Here is an 18,834-nt window from a genome sequence, read left to right as displayed (position 1 = left end):
AGAATCGCTTGACCACAGGAAGCAGAGGTTGCAGTGAGCCGAGATCGCATCACTGCACTCTAGCCTGGGTGATAGAGCGAGACTGTGTCTCAAAAAAGAAAAAAAAAAAAAAAAAAAAAAAAAAAAAGAATTTCTGCAGGACCTGAAGTTGATCTGGTAGTAGATTCAGCTATACTTCTGATAGAAGGTATTCACTTGCCTCTACCATTAGGACACTAGAATAAGTCTGAAAAGCACAGCCTCCATCACAGCCATGAAAATGTACTGGCTGAGAGATATATCAATAATTAGTGAGTGGCTCCTTCCTATTAGCATTTAGCAAGTTCAAGACCTCCCTGTTTTCAAACTTCCATAAAATATTGTTGAATCTCTCAGTCTCCATCTCTTCAGTTTCATTTCTCTTCTAAATCCACTTAACCCTGGATTCTGTCTACTTATTTCTGGAAACCACTGTTATCAAGCGAGAAACAAACAACAACAAAAACAAGAAACAAAGCCAAAGCCCTGGAATATCTTTGATTCCTTATCTTTCAGGTCTAATCACTCAATGATAGTTCAGAGTGTTGACTACACTTTCATTCTTGAAATATTCTTTCCAAGCTCCATCGTAACATATATTTTTGTTCCTCACCCTCACCCCATGCCCCCACCTCTCTCTTGCCATATATTATTTATTTTTACTTGGTAAACTAATTTTCTTCTCTACCTCTCTTAAACTGATGGGGTTCCCCAAGGCACCATCTTAGGTTCGTCTCTCTTTTGATTCTACAACTTCACTCGTTTGAAGAGTTTAAATTATCATCCATATTTCTTCAATTTTAAATTAATGTCTTCATTCAAGATTTCTTGCTCAAGCTTCTAATCCATAGACTGAAAAATCTACACCTAAAGAACCAATCACATCCATTCTCTTTACATCACCTTTCTTTCTCCTGTGTTTCTCAATTCTGCCAATATCACCAAGTTAAAAGTTGGAATGTTCTGAATTATTCTGTTGAACCCCCTACATCTGATTAATGACAAAGGCATAGCACTTCAAATGCTTAAAGATTCATTTCATCAGTCCATTTGTTTCCATTCCAATGGGTGTCACCCATGTTTAGCCCCACCTGCAAATCTCCAGCTGAAATTACAGCAGATTCCTCCAAGATCTTGTTGCTGTCATACCGCTATACTTTCAATCTGTCCACCACATTGCAGTCAGAGCCAGCTTTCAAAGTACAAATCTCATCAAATCACTTGTCCACTGAAAACTCTGCCGTGGCTTACCATAGTACAGAATGAAGTCCAGGCTCTTTCCCTAGGGTCATTAAGGACCTATATGATTTGTGCCCATTTGTATCTGCCTCTGGCCTACATTGTACCACTCTGCCTCTAGCACGTTTCGATACAGTCATAGTGAGCCTCTTTCAGTTCCTAGAAATTACTCATTTTGCTTCTGGCCTTTGTATGCTTACTCCAGAAATTTCCACAATTTCTATCATCCTTCCATAGGCTAGCTAACACCTACTTCTTCTTCACATCAAAACTCACGGGTTACTCCCTCCAGAAAACCATCCTTGAACATGGAAGAATGGTTAGCGAGATGCAATGTTGCTGGCTTTGAAGATGGAGGGGAACGTGAGCCAAGGACATGCACAGCCTCTGCAAGCTTGAAAATGAAAGGAAACCATTGTCCCCTGAAGCCTACAGAGAGAAATGCAGCCTTACCAACATCTTGTCTTTATTTAGATCTGTGAAACACTACAGACCTGTAAAATAATAAATCTGTGCTGCTTTAAGCCAGCAATGTTGTGATAATTTGTTACAACAATAGGATTTGTTTCAATACCTCACCCAATACAACAGCTACTACAGCAGAAACTATACTGTAATTATATCCAGTAAAAATCTCGCCATATTTCCAATTACACTGTAAGCTCTCTTAAGTTAGGATCATGTCTATTGATTCACTTTTGGTATTACCAAGGACTAGCACACATAGCGGTAAACAAAAAAAATTCGTTGAATAATTGAGAAAAGGAAGTTGTAAAACAAAAGAAAAAGAAAGAGATAAAGGAGAAGGAGGAAGGAGAAAAAAAGAGAATGAGAGGGAGGAGAAAAACCTAAAGAAAAAAATATTCATCTACAAGGTGACCAGAAATTACCAGCAGAACAAATATTCTGTACAAATATGTGCTGCCTCTATGTTTATGATATCCTTATTAATTACATAGCATCACTGTTTGATGAAGGATTTAAGCAAGTTAATGCAGATACGGTTGTCACAATAAGAAACAAATTATCAGTGGTCCTTTGATTATATACTAATCAAAGTCAGCATTAACCTTTGGATTCAGAACAAGTTAATATTAAAAATCAATCCCTAGTACAATTCTAAAGACTTTTTCTTCCTTGTCAGAATATGTACTAGTTATCTAGTTATTATAAATAAATATCTGTATATTATATCCCATATAATATATATAAAACCTGGATAGGTTTTCTATCTAATAAATGGAATATTCTTGGCATTCTATAAACAATTGCTTTAAATACTATTGAGTCTAAAACGTGTGATGACATAGTTTGGGTACAACATACAGAATGCTCAGTGAATTAAAGCCTCTTATTACAAATGGACAAAAGAAAGTTAAATATCCTGTATGGCCCCATATTCAATGAAGTGGCTTGTATTTATGTTTATATGTTTTAGTGTTTGTGTTTGTGTTAAAGAGAGAAAGAATCACATGGCTTTGGAGTTTGAGTCCAAGGCTTTCAGTAGCATTCATGTTAGAGATTGTTTACTGCATTTACTACCAAATTACTTAGGGATAACAAAATACAAGCATTAGTTTCACGACAATAAAAATAAGTCTTGAAAAGTGAAAATATTTCAATTCACTAGTGGGATTTTTTTTCAACAGTGATATTAAATGATTCATTTTACTGTTTTTTTTTTTTTTAAACTCATGTATTTCATGAAATTGCTAACTTGTTTTGGTGCCACATAGACATAAAGATACACAAAGGTCAATTAGCCACCTGAAAGTACAGCCATTAATAATTTAGAAAAGAAATTTCAAACAATCTTTTAGTATGAGTAATTTTTAGATTAGAGTTTGCAGAAAAAAAATGTATAGCTATTCTTCAATATTTATATAAAAGGAACATTTTAAATAAAAGTCAAATTCATTGGAGTTTTAACAATTTATAACATAAATGGTGCTGGTTGTAAAATGAATAAATATCCTAGGCTTTTCAATATTTTCCATTTTCATTATGTAGGTGTAAACTATCATCAATAAACTTTCAAGAAAAAAGAAAAAAACTGGCCACTAATTAAAAACTTCCTTTCTCTCTACAGGAAATTCTCTCTCATCTCAAGTATATAAAGAGTTGCCAGAGTAATGGCTTCTGATGCATTATGTTTGTACAGGCAAATAAAGTTTCATTAATTGGCCCCTGAACTTCAAATATTCCTGTCACATACATTCTATCTCATTGTGTTGTTTTTCTATGAGAAATTTGTTGTATCTTAGAAACAAGCAATGTTGCATAAAATTATGTGGCACAAATTTTTGTGGAAGATAGGGCACGAAGCACAGAATTTCTTGTTTGGTGTTTCTGTTTATGGTTATGCATTTCACCTACGCTTACAAATGGACTTCCAGTTTGTGTGCAGAAATCCCATTAAAGCCTCTAGTGGATTACTTAAATCCATAATAGTGATTTCAAGTCGAAATGTGATCAGGTAAGCAATGCATTTGGACAAAAGAGTGTTGAAACCAACAGAATTAGCACTTCAACTGCTCATGAGAACAAATGGTCATCTGTGCTTAATTCTCCAATGTCAACACCAATTTCATTATCTCAATGATTATTCTGGCATTTTCCTTTGGTTCTTCGTTTTCTGTATATACAAATGCATAAGAAGTTAAGAGAAGTTGTGGGATATTTATCTAGGCGAGTAGTAAAATACACTAGTGCATCAATTATTTGCATACTGCAGGCAAAAAACGCTCCCAGAATTCAATTAAACAATTAGTTGCTTTAATTTCCATTAAATTTTGCAGCTGAAAACAGAACTCACAATTAATATCACAAAAGCAGAATCAGTCCATGTAATTTGATTTTTGCCTTACACTAGTAAAATTTTAAAATGTTAAATTACTTATAAGATAACAGCAAAAGACAATGATGTCAGTTAGATCTGTTTTGGATCATCTTTCCAAATCGGTGATTGCCTTCAAGCTCACTGAGATCCTGGCATGATAGCACAGGACAAACTTTGCCATTACCTACTCAAAAGAAGTGAGTGAATAAAATGCCTTTTATGACTGCAAAGATTATAAAACTATATAGAGAGGAACTTGATAGCTATAAAATAGTTCACAGCTTTCATTCATTTTGCAAACATTAATTGAGTACATGTTACATACCAGGCACTGTTCTGAGTTTGAGGACATGTATTGAGGAATGGAGAGAGAGGGAGAGACCTGATGCAAATTCCTGTCCTTTGGACCTCACATTCTACACAAAAGATCCAGAGATGTTCAGCTTGCCTGATGCTAAAGTGTAAAACGCACACTATACCTGTGAGCTGTCGCCGCCTACTTTTTGTGGCTTCACAGTTCGTGGAGCAGGGTGTAAACTTGGACCAAGCAGTGAAGGTGCAGTCTTCTCGACATGGGACCGTGCATTCTTGCACAAGGGGAGGCATGCCATTTGTCTGCTTGAGGCACTCCATCATTTCTGCCGACTGGTTGTCATCAGAGACGCACGAGACAGCTGAAAAAAAGCATGGATTCTTTTGTTATTATTTTGATTAAATCACTCAGCTGCTGGTTCTTTGACAAGACAGCAGAAACCCCTAAGGTTTAAAAACTTGGGTTTCACGAATGGTGCAAATTGTGTTCAACATAGCTAACCTTATTTCTCTCTGGAAATTAAATTTTTATTGTTGCCATTGGAGGTATTTGAGGATTTAATTGGTTTCATTATTAATCCAAACCCTGCATTGACAGCAACCAAAATAACTTTCAGTAATTTATTGTACTTCCTGCTCCTCAGCATCTAATCTCTAGAGATGATATAAAACTAAGGGAATCTATAAGAGTAAGATGAGGACACAAAAAGGACAAAACCACTTTTAAAAAATCGTATAGACTCCTCCTAGATGTGATTTTTTTTTTTTTTTTTTTTTGCTTGTTTAGATGGCACTTAGAGAATTAGACCTATTTGCACTTCACAGTCAGTATTTTTAAAGGAATTTCTGCTGTCTGTAAATAAACATTTTTCTCCTTATTTTCAGGAACCAGTTAAAATTTTTCATTTTTTTCAAGCACAAGCATAATCTATTCAGATCATTTCCACTGCAAATATCTTTTATTTTTAATTTTTATTTTTCCATAAGTTATTGGGGTACAGGTGGTATTCGGTTACATAAATTCTTTAGTGGAGATTTGTGAGAACCTGGTACACCCATCACCCAAGCAGTACACACTACACCCTATTTGTTGTCTTTTATCCCTCGCCCCCTCCCATTGTTCCCACCAAGTCCCCAAAGTCCATTGTATCATTCTTATGCCTTTGCATCCTCATAGCTTAGCTCCCACATATCAGTGAGAACATACAATGTTTGGTTTTCCATTTTTGAGTTACATCACTTAGAATGATGGCCTCTAATCTCATCCAGGTCACTGCAAATGCTGTTAATTCATTCCTTTTTATGGCTGAGTAACATTCCATCATATATATATATATACACACACACTATGATCACATATATGTACATATGATCACAATATATATGTATATATACACACATGTATATATAAACATATGTGTGGGTGTCTGTGTATATATATATATTCATTCTCAGAGTTTCTTTATCCACTCATTGATTGATGGGCATTTGGGTTGGTTCCATGACTTTGCTATTGTGACTCGTGCTGTTATAAACATGCGTGTGCAAGTATCTTTTTCGAATAATGACTTCTTTTCCTCTGGGTAGATACCGAGCAGTGGGATTGCTGGACCAAATGGTAATTCTACTTTTAGTTCTTTATAGCTTTTTTAGTCGTTTATAGCTTTTCAAAGTTTCTCACACACACTTTTTCAACTAGGAACTCTCTAGTCATTCCTTAAAATAATAATCTTGAGGTAACACATTTCTAAAATTTTGTTTAAATTTTTACTGAATTCTTTGGACTAATGCCATTTATTTTGTTTTATTTTATGAATGACTGCACAATATTTTGGTGTATCTTTTTCACTCTGGTTAATTATAGACTCTCAAAGAATATACATTTATATTATCTAGATCAACATTTCTCAACCTTGGAACTATTGAAAATTTAGATTGGACAGTTTTATGTGGGTGTGTAAATGGGTGTTGTGCGTGGTGAGATATGTAGCAGCATCTCTGGCCTCTACCCATTAGATGCCAGTAGCATACACCCCTCTTAACTGGTGACAGTCAAAACTCTCTCCAGGAATTGCCAAATGTTCCCTTGGGGTCAAAATTGCCCCAGTTGAAAACAACTCTTCTAATTCTTAACCATGGATGTATATGAGGATACAAAGATTCCATGGTACCATTTCAGATCTGCCGTATCAACATCTCTGGGTGAGAAAGCAGGGAATATCTTTGTGTTTAAATGGCCCACGTAATTCTGGTCTACCCTGTCTACCAACTACCCATATTTGGCATGATGCCTTAGACATGCTGTGTGTTAATGGATATTTGCTGAATTCATCATTCTAAAGAAATCACAGTTTAGGATCACTTTTTTTACAGTTTTTTAAAATCTGCTATGTGAAAGGAACAAAAAGACCACAGCTTAGGATCACGTTGTTAAAAAAACTTTTTATATAAACTTCTCTTATGCAGGGTAAGTGTACATAGGGGCTCCTTTCAGATGCCCATTCTTCTTGTATTCTGAATTTATTTCTTTATTCTGAGCACATCAGATAATACGTCTGTCTGAACACCATCAATCTATATATATATATATATATTTTTTTTAGAATTGGTGAAAGACAAACCCATCTAATGCTTTAGAAGCAAGGAATTAGCTAAGATGACAATGGATGCATACACAATACTTCCCAGTTTGTACATCTGCTCTGTGGCAGGTGGAGCTATTCATTCATTCGGAATATTTTTTGTTTTTGTTTTTATACACGTCGCAGGAACAAAATCCATCACACATCAAGCCAACATCACCTGCATTTTCTTTGTTGGGAATATTGCAGCCATTAATGATGAATACAGCAAAACATTTTATCTTAAGTAGGGTACAAGCAAATGTTCTTTGAATTGCTTGTTTAGATAAGCAATTTAGAGTTAATTTAGAGAACTTTTATCTTGCCAAGTGAATTTTTTTTCCAAACTGACAATGCACTGAAAAACATGAAGACACATTTTAAATACTTTCAAAAGCATTACTATGTGAAATTTAAACCTTTTTTTTTTTGTTTTGTTTTGTTTTTGAGATGGAGTTTCGCTTCATTGCACAGGCTGGAGTGCAGTGGTGCGATCTCAGCTCACTGCAACCTCTGCCTCCTGGGTTCATGCAATTCTCATGCCTCAGCCTCCAGAGTAGCTGGGATTACAAGTGTCCACCATGCCCGGCTAATTTTTTTGTATTTTTAGTAGAGATGGGGTTTCATCATGTTGGCCAGGCTGGTCTCAAATTCATGACCTCAAGTTATCTGCCCACCTCGACCTCCCAAAGTGTTGGGATTACAGGTGTGAGCCAACACACGTGGCTGAAATTTAAACCTCTTGACATATATAAAAAACATTTTTTTCAATTACAATAAATAATTTTAGAATATTTTATTACAAAATTTCTTTTGAATATGTTTATAATTTAAAAGCTATGATAAACCAAACTGAATGATGTTTTCAAGTTCTAGAAAGGATCTAACTTAGAATACACTGCATTTTGGGGGCGGAGCAAGATGACCGAATAGGAACAGCTCCAGTCTCCAACTCCCAGCACGAGCGACACAGAAGACCGGTGATTTCTGCGTTTTCAACTGAGGTACTGGGTTTATCTCACTAGGGAGTGCCGGATAATTGGTGCTGGTCAGCTGCTGCAGCCTGACCAGTGAGAGCTGAAGCAGGGCGAGGCATCGCCTCACCTGGGAAGCACAAGGGGGAAGGGAATCCCTTTTCCTAGCCAGGGGAACTGAGACACACAACACCTGGAAAATCGGGTAACTCCCACCCCAATACTGCGCTTTAAGCAAACAGGCACACTAGGAGATTATATACCACACCTGGCCGGGAGGGTCCCATGCCCACGGAGCCTCCCTCATTGCTAGCACAGCAGTCTGCGATCTAACCGCAAGGCAGCAGCGAGGCTGGGGGAGGGGCGCCCGCCATTGCTGAGGCTTAAGTAGGTAAACAAAGCTGCTGGGAAGCTCGAACTGGGTGGAGCTCACAGCAGCTCAAGGAAACCTGCCTATCTCTGTAGACTCCACCTCTGGGGACAGAGCACAGCTAAACAACAACAACAACAACAACAAAAGCAGCAGAAACCTCTGCAGACACAAACGATTCTGTCTGACAGCTTTGAAGAGAGCAGTGGATCTCCCAACACGGAGGTTGAGATCTGAGAAGGGACAGACTGCCTGCTCAAGTGGCTCCCTGACCTCTGAGTAGCCTAATTGGGAAACATCCCCCACTAGGGGCAGACTGACACCCCACACCTCACACGGTGGAGTACACCCCTGAGAGGAAGCTTCCAAAGTAAGAATCAGACAGGTACACTCACTGTTCAGCAATATTCTATCTTCTGCAGCCTCTGCTGCTGATACCCAGGCAAACAGGGTCTGGAGTGGACCTCAAGCAATCTCCAACAGACCTACAGCTGAGAGTCCTGACTGTTAGAAGGAAAACTATCAAACAGGAAGGACACCTACACCAAAACCCCATCAGTACGTCACCATCATCAAAGACCAGAGACAGATAAAACCACAAAGATGGGGAAAAAGCAGGGCAGAAAAGCTGGAAATTCAAAAAATAAGAGCGCATCTCCCCCTGCAAAGGAGCGCAGCTCATCGCCAGCAACGGATCAAAGCTGGACGGAGAATGACTTTGAGACGAGAGAAGAAGGCTTCAGTGCATCAAACTTCACAGAGCTAAAGGAGGAATTACGTACCCAGTGCAAAGAAACTAAAAATCTTGAAAAAAGAGTGGAAGAATTGATAGCTAGAATAATTAATGCAGAGAAGGTCATAAACGAAATGACAGAGATGAAAACCATGACACGAGAAATACGTGACAAATGCACAAGCTTCAGTAACTGACTCGATCAACTGGAAGAAAGAGTATCAGTGATTGAGGATCAAATGAATGAAATGAAACAAGAAGAGAAACCAAAAGAAAAAAAGTAGAAAAAGAAATGAACAAAGCCTGCAAGAAGTATGGGATTATGTAAAAAGACCAAATCTACATCTGATTGGGGTGCCTGAAAGTGAGGGGGAAAATGGAACCAAGTTGGAAAACACTCTTCAGGATATCATCCAGGAGAACTTCCCCAACCTAGTAGGGCAGGCCAACATTCAAATTCAGGAAATACAGAGAACGCCACAAAGATACTCCTCCAGAAGAGCAACTCCAAGACATATAATTGGCAGATTCACCAAAGTTGAAATGAAGGAAAAAATGTTAAGGGCAGCCAGAGAGAAAGGTCGGGTTACCCACAAAGGGAAGCCCATCAGACTAACAGCAGAACTCTCGGCAGAAACTCTACAAGCCGGAAGAGAGTGGGGGCCAATATTCAATATTCTGAAAGAAAAGAATTTTAAACCCAGAATTTCATATCCAGCCAAACTAAGTTTCATAAGTGAAGGAGAAATAAAATCCTTTACAGATAAGCAAATGCTTAGAGATTTTGTCACCACCAGGCCTGCCTTACAAGAGACCCTGAAGGAAGCCCTAAACATGGAAAGGAACAACCGGTACCAGCCATTGCAAAAACATGCCAAAATATAAAGACCATCGAGGCTAGGAAGAAACTGCATCAACTAACGAGCAAAATAACCAGTTAATATCATAATGGCAGGATCAAGTTCACACATAACAATATTAACCTTAAATGTTAATGGACTAAATGCTCCAATTAAAAGACACAGACTGGCAAACTGGATAAAGAGGCAAGACCCATCAGTCTGCTGTATTCAGGAGACCCATCTCACATGCAGAGACATACATAGGCTCAAAATAAAGGGATGGAGGAAGATCTACCAAGCAAATGGAGAACAAAAAAAAGCAGGGGTTGCAATCCTAGTCTCTGATAAAATAAACTTTAAACCATCAAAGATCAAAAGAGACAAAGAAGGCCATTACGTAATGGTAAAGGGATCAATTCAACAGGAAGAGCTAACTCTCCTAAATATATATGCACCCAATACAGGAGCACCCAGATTCATAAAGCAAGTCCTTAGAGACTTACAAAGAGACTTAGACTCCCATACAATAATAATGGGAGACTTCACCACCCCACTGTCAACATTAGACAGATCAACGAGACAGAAAGTTAACAAGGATATCCAGGAATTGACTCATCTCTGCAGCAAGCAGACCTAATAGACATCTATAGAACTCTCCACCCCAAATCAACAGAATATACATTCTTCTCAGCACCACATCACACTTATTCCAAAACTGACCATATAATTGGAAGTAAAGCACTCCTCAGCAAATGTAAAAGAACAGAAATTATAACAAACAGTATCTCAGACCACAGTGCAATCAAACTAGAACTCAGGACTAAGAAACTCAATCACAACCGCTCAACTACATGGAAACTGAACAACCTGCTCCTGAATGACTACTGAGTACATAACGAAATGCAGGCAGAAATAAAGATGTTCTTTGAAATCAATGAGAACAAAGATACAACATACCAGAATCTCTGGGACACATTTAAAGCAGTGTGTAGAGGGAAACTTACAGCACTAAATGCCCACAAGAGAAAGCAGGAAAGATCTAAAATTGACACTCTAACATCACAATTAAAAGAACTAGAGAAGCAAGAGCAAACACATTCAAAAGCTAGCAGAAGGCAAGAAATAACTAAGATCAGAGCAGAACTGAAGGAGATAGAGACACAAAAAACCCTCCAAAAAATCAATGAATCCAGGAGTTCGTTTTTTGAAAAGATCAACAAAATGGACAGACCATAAAGACTAATAAAGAAGAAAAGAGAGAAGAATCAAAGAGATGCAATAAAAAATGATAAAGGGGATATCACCACTGACCCCACAGAAATACAAACTATCATCAGAGAATACTATAAACACCTCTATGCAAATAAACTACAAAATCTAGAAGAAATGGATAATTTCCTGGACACTTACACTCTTCCAAGACTAAACCAGGAAGAAGTTGAATCCCTGAATAGACCAATAGCAGGCTCTGAAATTGAGGCAATAATTAATAGCCTACCAACCAAAAAAACTCCAGGACCAGATGGATTCACAGCTGAATTCTACCAGAGGTACAAGGAGGAGCTAGTACTATTCCTTCTGAAACTATTCCAATCCATAGAAAAAGAGGGAATACTCCCTAACTCATTTTATGAGGCCAACATCATCCTGATACCAAATCCTGGCAGAGACACAACAACAAAAAGAGAATTATAGACCAATATCCCTGATGAACATCGATGCAAAAATCCTCAATAAAATACTGACACACCAGATTCAGCAGCACATCAAAAAGCTTATCCACCATGATCAAGTGGGCTTCATCCCTGGGATGCAAGGCTGGTTCAACATTCACAAATCAATAAATGTAATCCGGCATATAAACAGAACCAAAGACAAGAACCACATGATTATCTCAATAGATGCAGAAAAGGCCTTTGACAAAATTCAACAGCCCTTCATGCTAAAAACGCTCAATAAATTCGGTATTGATGGAACGTACCTCAAAATAATAAGAGCTATTTATGACAAACCCACAGCTAATATCATACTGAATGAGTAAAAACTGGAAAATTTCCCTTTGCAAACTGGCACAAGACAGGGATGCCCTCTCTCACCACTCCTATTCAACATAGTGTTGGAAGTTCTGGCTAGGGCAATCAGGCAAGAGAAAGAAATCAAGGGTATTCAGTTAGGAAAAGAAGAAGTCAAATTGTCCCTGTTTGCAGATGACATGATTGTATATTTAGAAAACCCCATCGTCTCAGCCCAAAATCTCCTTAAGCTGATAAGCAACTTCAGCAAAGTCTCAGGATACAAAATTAATGTGCAAAAATCACAAGCATTCTTATACACCAGTAACAGACAAGCAGAGAACCAAATCAGGAATGAACTTCCATTCACAATTGCTTCAAAGAGAATAAAATACGTAGGAATCCAACTTACAAGGGATGTCAAGGACCTCTTCAAGGAGAACTACAAACCACTGCTCAGTGAAATCAAAGAGGACACAAACAAATGGAAAAACATACCATGCTCATGGATAGGAAGAATCAATATCGTGAAAATGGCCATACTGCCCAAGGTTATTTATAGATTCAATGCCATCCCCATCAAGCTACCAATGAGATTCTTCACAAAATTGGAAAAGACTGCTTTAAAGTTCATATGGAACCAAAAAAGAGCCCGCATTGCCAAGACAATCCTAAGTCAAAAGAACAAAGATGGAGGGATCACACTACCTGACTTCAAACTATATTACAAGGCTACAGTATCCAAAACAACATGGTACTGGTACCAAAACAGAGATATAGACCAATGGAACAGAACAGAGTCCTCAGAAATAATACCACACATCTACAGCCATCTGATCTTTGACAAACCTGAGAGAAACAAGAAATGGGGAAAGGATTCCCTATTTAATAAATGGTGCTGGGAAAATTGGCTAGCCATAAGTAGAATGCTGAAACTGGATCCTTTCCTTACTCCATTTACGAAGATTAATTCAAGATGGATTAGAGACTTAAATGTTAGACCTAATACCATAAAAACCCTAGAAGAAAATCTAGGTAGTACCATTCAGGACATAGGCATGGGCAAGGACTTCATGTCTAAAACACCAAAAGCAATGGCAGCAAAAGCCAAAATTGACAAATGGGATCTAATTAAACTAAAGAGCTTCTGCACATCAAAAGAAACTACCATCAGAGTGAACAGGCAACCTACAGAATGGGAGAAAATTTTTGCAACCTACTCATCTGACAAAGGGCTAATATCCAGAACCTACAAAGAACTCAAACAAATTTATAAGAAAAAAACAAACAACCCCATCAAAAAGTGGGCAAAGGATATGAACAGATATTTCTCAAAAGAAGACATTCATACAGCCAACAGACACATGAAAAAATGCTCACCATCACTGGCCATCAGAGAAATGCAAATCAAAACCACAATGAGATACCATCTCACACCAGTTAGAATGGCAATCATTAAAAAGTCAGGCAACAATAGGTGCTGGAGAGGATGTGGAGAAATAGGAACACTTTTACACTGTTGGTGGGATTGTAAACTAGTTCAACCATTATGGAAAACAGTATGGCAATTCCTCAAGGATCTAGAACTAGATGTACCATATGACCCAGCCATCCCATTACTGGATATATACCCAAAGGATCATAAATCATGCTGCTATAAAGACACATGCACACATATGTTTATTGCGGCACTATTCATAATAGCAAAGACTTGGAATCAACCCAAATGTCCATCAGTGACAGACTGGATTAAGAAAATGTGGCACATATACACCATGGAATACTATGCAGCCATAAAAATGGATGAGTTTGTGTCCTTTGTAGGGACATGGATGCAGCTGGAAACCATCATTCTTAGCAAACTATCGCAAGAACAGAAAACCAAACACCGCACGTTCTCACTCATAGGTGGGAACTGAACAATGAGATCACTTGGACTCGGGAAGGGGAACATCACACACTGGGGCCTATCACGGGGAGGGGGGAGGGATTGCATTGGGAGTTATACCTGATGTAAATGACGAGTTGATGGGTGCTCACAAGTTGATGGATGCAGCACACCAACATGGCACAAGTATACATATGTAACAAACCTGCACGTTATGCACATGTACCCTAGAACTTAAAGTATAATAATAATAATTTAAAAAAATTAAAAAAAAGAATACACTGCATTTACAGATATCTATATCGAACTTTTCAAATTAATAAAGGAAAGCATTAGAAATTACGAAAGAAGAGCTACAGAATAGGGTGGAATTCACACATATTGAAGTCAAATGGCAATGACTGAAATTTCAAGTCTAAACAAGGAGCTATGTGAACTAAGATAGTTATTTAATTCTTCATGCCCTAATATTTTCATCTTTAAAATGAGTATCATCAGAGTATCTATAACAAAGACTAGTGAGAATTCTTAAAACAATGTTTCACACTAAGGAGCCTGATACATGCTATTGATTATTACTATCCTTTATATTTGTTTTTAAATAAAGCAGTCTGATGATTCTCCAAGCAAGTGTATGTACACACGTTCTCCTCACCATGTCTCATTTGTTTCTTGGTCATCCTTAGTATGTGAAGAATAAAGGTAAGGAGAAAATATTTTTGCATCTTTGCCGGATTTGGTGCTAGATTTGTAAGCATCAGTAACGAACCAATAGCTCAGATATGGTGAAGACACATTCACTGAATTAACAGGGCTGTGCAGAGCAAATCCATCTGTTTATCTGTATAAATTGGTATTGTAAAGTAGTTTAATGGAGGCATTTGGGTTTTCTAAATGTCACCAAATGCATGCAAAGTTAGGACATGATGTTTGACAGCACCCACATTAGCCTGAAGACCACAGCTCTCTTAATGGTAAACCAAGGATGAAGGTCATTGAAGAACTACAGAGTTGAAGGAAAAAAAAAAGAAAAGAAAAAACTCAACAACTACAGATCATGCAATCATCAGTTCAGACCAGGAATTAGTTTTCAGGTTTCTTCTAGTTGAGAATTCTAATTTATTTTCAAGTGTGAAAAGATCACTGGAAATGAAAACACTAAAAAGTTAAATGAAACATTTCCTTCTTGGGAATGTTCTAGTATAAAAGTAATCATTTTATTCACAAACATTAATTGAATTACTGTGTATTGAATTATACTAGAGGGTATGAAAATACTAAAGAAATAGCAAGTAGGAAGGCTGCAGGACTGGAAAATCAGCAAAGCACACAAAACAAAGACACAAAGGAACTTAGAAAAGAAGACATTTAGCAAAAATGGGGATAATAAGTAACCAAAGTACAATCCAATTCAGAGGCCCCTTCCATTGCACAACTCTTGGGAAAAGAAACTTTAAAAACTTATTAGTTATACATAACCTACAATATAATTCTGGGGCCAATATCAAAGATATATAGTGTCCTTAAATCAGAGAACATTTCCGAGGATTAAATCAGAAGTAGAAATCTATGGATAAAACTATAGGCTTTAAGGTCCCACTCCTGTTGGCCAAGGCTGAAGCACTGGGACTACTTCTACCTCACTGTGCTAACTCTTTGGCATGTCAGCAGTTGCCCCCTAAGCCAGGCATTCAACAGGGGGCCTGAAGATTGCCCCACCACTTCCATCAGGGCTGGCAAATGCACCTGCCACTAGTGGGCCTGAGTACAGGCTGGCACTATCTAGCTCCACCCACCTTCTTCCCCTGCTCCAGGACACAGCACAGGATCCAGGCCCCTGGTGTTCCATAGCCCAATCCAACAAGTGAGACAACTGAGCACTTCTCCCAGGAAAGAGAGGTTGGGCATAAATCCTACCACTATCACTGCAGCTGGCTCTAACCTGCAAACGCCACCTACTGGTCTGGAGGCCAGACAACACAGCCCACTATAACAATTCCTAACACAAAAATCACAGTGATAAGGAAGAAGAAAAGCTTCTCATGACCCCTGCCATCCCTAATTATTTAAGCCACCCTAGCTGCCCAACAGGTCATGAGCCTGCTTATCCACCTAGTGTACCACTACTACAGCTGCATTCAAGGAAGCTACCACACTCAAGCTATTTATAGCCAGGGAAATCATATAGTCTTTGCCACTACATGTACCCAGAAGCAAACCAAATGACCTTACCCAATCATCATAGCCATATCTTAAAGAAAAAAAGTGCTCCTCCCAATAAAAGTGAATTCAAAAATAAGAAGCTACTGCTGCTCTAGATGTGCAGAAATCAATGCAAAAGTACAAAAAGCATGGAAAAAAAAGCAAGGTATTATGACACCCTCAAATAAATACAATAATCCTCCTCCAGCAATAGATGCTAACTAAAAAGAATTTCTCAAAATGCCAGGTAAAGAATTAAAAGTACATGTTTTAGAGAAGCCCAATGCAAGAGATGCAAAAGAAATCAGAAAACCAATTTAGGATATGAATGACAAAAACCAAGACAAAAAGAATTAGAAAATCAATTTAGGATATGAATGAAAAAATTACCAATGTGATAGACATATAGAAACAATAGATCTGAAAAGTTCTTTGAAGAAATTTCAAAATACATTTAAAATGTTAATAGTATATTAGATCCAGTAAACTATCTCAGGACTTGAAGACACATCTTTTGAAATAATCTGGTCAGAAAAAAATAAAGAGAAAAGAATATAAATAATGAACAAAGCATTTAAGATGTTTAGAACTATGTAAACTGAATGAACTTAAGAATTATCAGTATTTCTGAGGGAGAAGAAAAATAAAGAAGCTAAGAAAACTCATTTAAGGAAATAATTGATTAAAACATCCTTATTCTAGCTAGTGATTTAGATTTCCAGATCAGAAAGCCCAGCAATCCTCAAATACACTGCAAAAAAGACCCAAAAAAACAAAAACAAAAACAAAACCCTGATATATCATCGTCAGACTGTCTAAAGTCAGAAAGAAGAAAATAATTGTAAAAGCAGCAGGATAAAAGTGGCTAGTCATCTTTAAAGGAAACTCCATCAGACTAACAGCAGATTTCTCAGCAACATACTCACAGGCCAGAAGAGAATGGGAAGGCATATAAAAAGTTCTGAAAGAGGCTGAGTGTAGTGCCTCATGCCTGTAATCCCAGCACTTTCAGAGGCCAAGGCTGGCAGATCATTTGAGGCCGGGAGTTCGAGATCAGCTTGGCCAACGTGATGAAACCCCATCTCTACTAAAAATACAAAAATTAGCCAGATGTGGTGGTGCATGCCTGTAATCCCAGCTATTCAAGGGGGCTGAGGTGGGAAAATCGCTTGAACCCAGGAGGCAGGCGCTGCAGTGAGCCAAGGTCGCACCACTGCACTCAAACTTGGGCAACAGAGCAAGACTTTGTGGGGTGGGGGATGTGTGGGGGTTGGGGGGAAGGTTGAAAGGAAAAAACTTGCAGCCAATAATTTTATACCTAGCAAGATCAAGCTTCATAAACAGAGAAAAAATAAAGCCTCTCCCAAATAAGCAAATATTGAGGAAACTCGTTACTGTCAGACTGGTCCTACAAAAAATCTTTAGGAGTCCTAAACATGGAAATGAAAAGTTGATATTTATCACCATGAAAACATAAAAAAAGTATAAAACTCACAGGTCTTATAAAATAATCACACAAATAAGGAAGAGAAAGGAATCTAATGGCAACACAACAGAATTTCACCTAACCACAATTTCACCTAAAGACAAATATGACAGGAACAAAACCTCACATGTAAGTATTAACTTGAATGTAAATAGATTAAATTTGCATTCCTTTTAAAAGACATAGATGGATTAAATTTATGCTCCCCCTAAAAGATATATATATATATATAAGCAGAATGAGAAAAAGAAAAGATGATCCAACCATATATTCCTTATAAAAAACTAACTTTCTCTCTAAAGACACATATGGACAGAAAGAAAAGAGGTGGAAAAAGATATTCCATGCAAACAGAAACCAAAAGCGAGCAGAGTAGCTATATCAGATAAAATAGACTTTAAATAGAAAATAGCTTATGAAAAGACAAAAATGATCACTATACAATGATAAAGGGATTAATTCAGTAAGAGAATATAACAATTCTAAATATATACGTACCCAACACTAGAACACCCAGATTCATAAAATAAATATTACCAGAACTCAAGAAAGAAAGAGACAGTAATACAATAGTGGGGATTTAAACATCCTACTCACAGCATTAGACAGATCATTAAGACAGAAAAGCAACAAAAAACAATGGATGTGAATTGGACTTTAGACTAAATGAACCTAGCAGAAATTTACAGAACATTCTCCCCAAACGCACCAAATGCAGAATACGCATTCTTCTTACCAGCACATGGAACATTCTCTAGGACAGACTACATTTTAGGCTGAAAACAAACCTCAACAAATTTTTAGAAATCGAAATCATATCAGGTATCTTCTCAAGCCATAGCAGAATAAAACTAGAAATTGGTAACAATAGGAACTTTGGAAACTAAACAAATACGTGGCAATTAAACAACATATTCCTAAATGATCACTAGGTCAAGGAAGAAATTAAGATGGGAACTTAAGCTATTTTTGAAACAAATAAAAATGGAAACACAATATACCAAAACTTGTTGAGTACAGCAAAAGTAGTGCTAAGAGAGAAGTTCATAGCATTAAATGCCCACATCAAGAAAGTATAAAGATCACAAATTTAAAAACTAATATTCCATCTCAAGGAACTAGAAAAGCAAGAACAAACCACACCTAATGTTAACAGAAGAAAAGAAATAAAAAGATCAGAGTAGAACTAAATGAAATAGAGTCAAAAGTAACATGCAAAAGATTAACAAAAAAAGAAGTTTTTTTCTTTTTTTTTGAGACCAAGTCTCACTCTGTTGTCCAGTCTGGAGTGCAGTGGC

At 37.4% G+C, this 18,834-nt stretch overlaps 1 protein-coding gene across 1 annotated transcript in view; it reads right to left on the bottom strand.

Moving 5' to 3' along the window:
- LOC104673357 (thrombospondin type-1 domain-containing protein 7B-like) overlaps positions 1–18,834 on the bottom strand; it is a 327,106-nt gene that overhangs the window by 296,035 nt on the left and 12,237 nt on the right. Inside the window, exon 2 of the mRNA XM_030916127.1 lies at positions 4,576–4,770. Within this exon, the coding sequence (XP_030771987.1) occupies positions 4,576–4,770 (195 nt within the window). The remainder of the gene's footprint in view (positions 1–4,575; positions 4,771–18,834) is intronic.

This window comes from Rhinopithecus roxellana, chromosome 14 (genome assembly GCF_007565055.1).
Source record: "Rhinopithecus roxellana isolate Shanxi Qingling chromosome 14, ASM756505v1, whole genome shotgun sequence".
NCBI classification, from domain to species: Eukaryota; Metazoa; Chordata; class Mammalia; order Primates; family Cercopithecidae; genus Rhinopithecus; species Rhinopithecus roxellana.
This window is presented reverse-complemented; position numbering and strand designations above follow the sequence as displayed.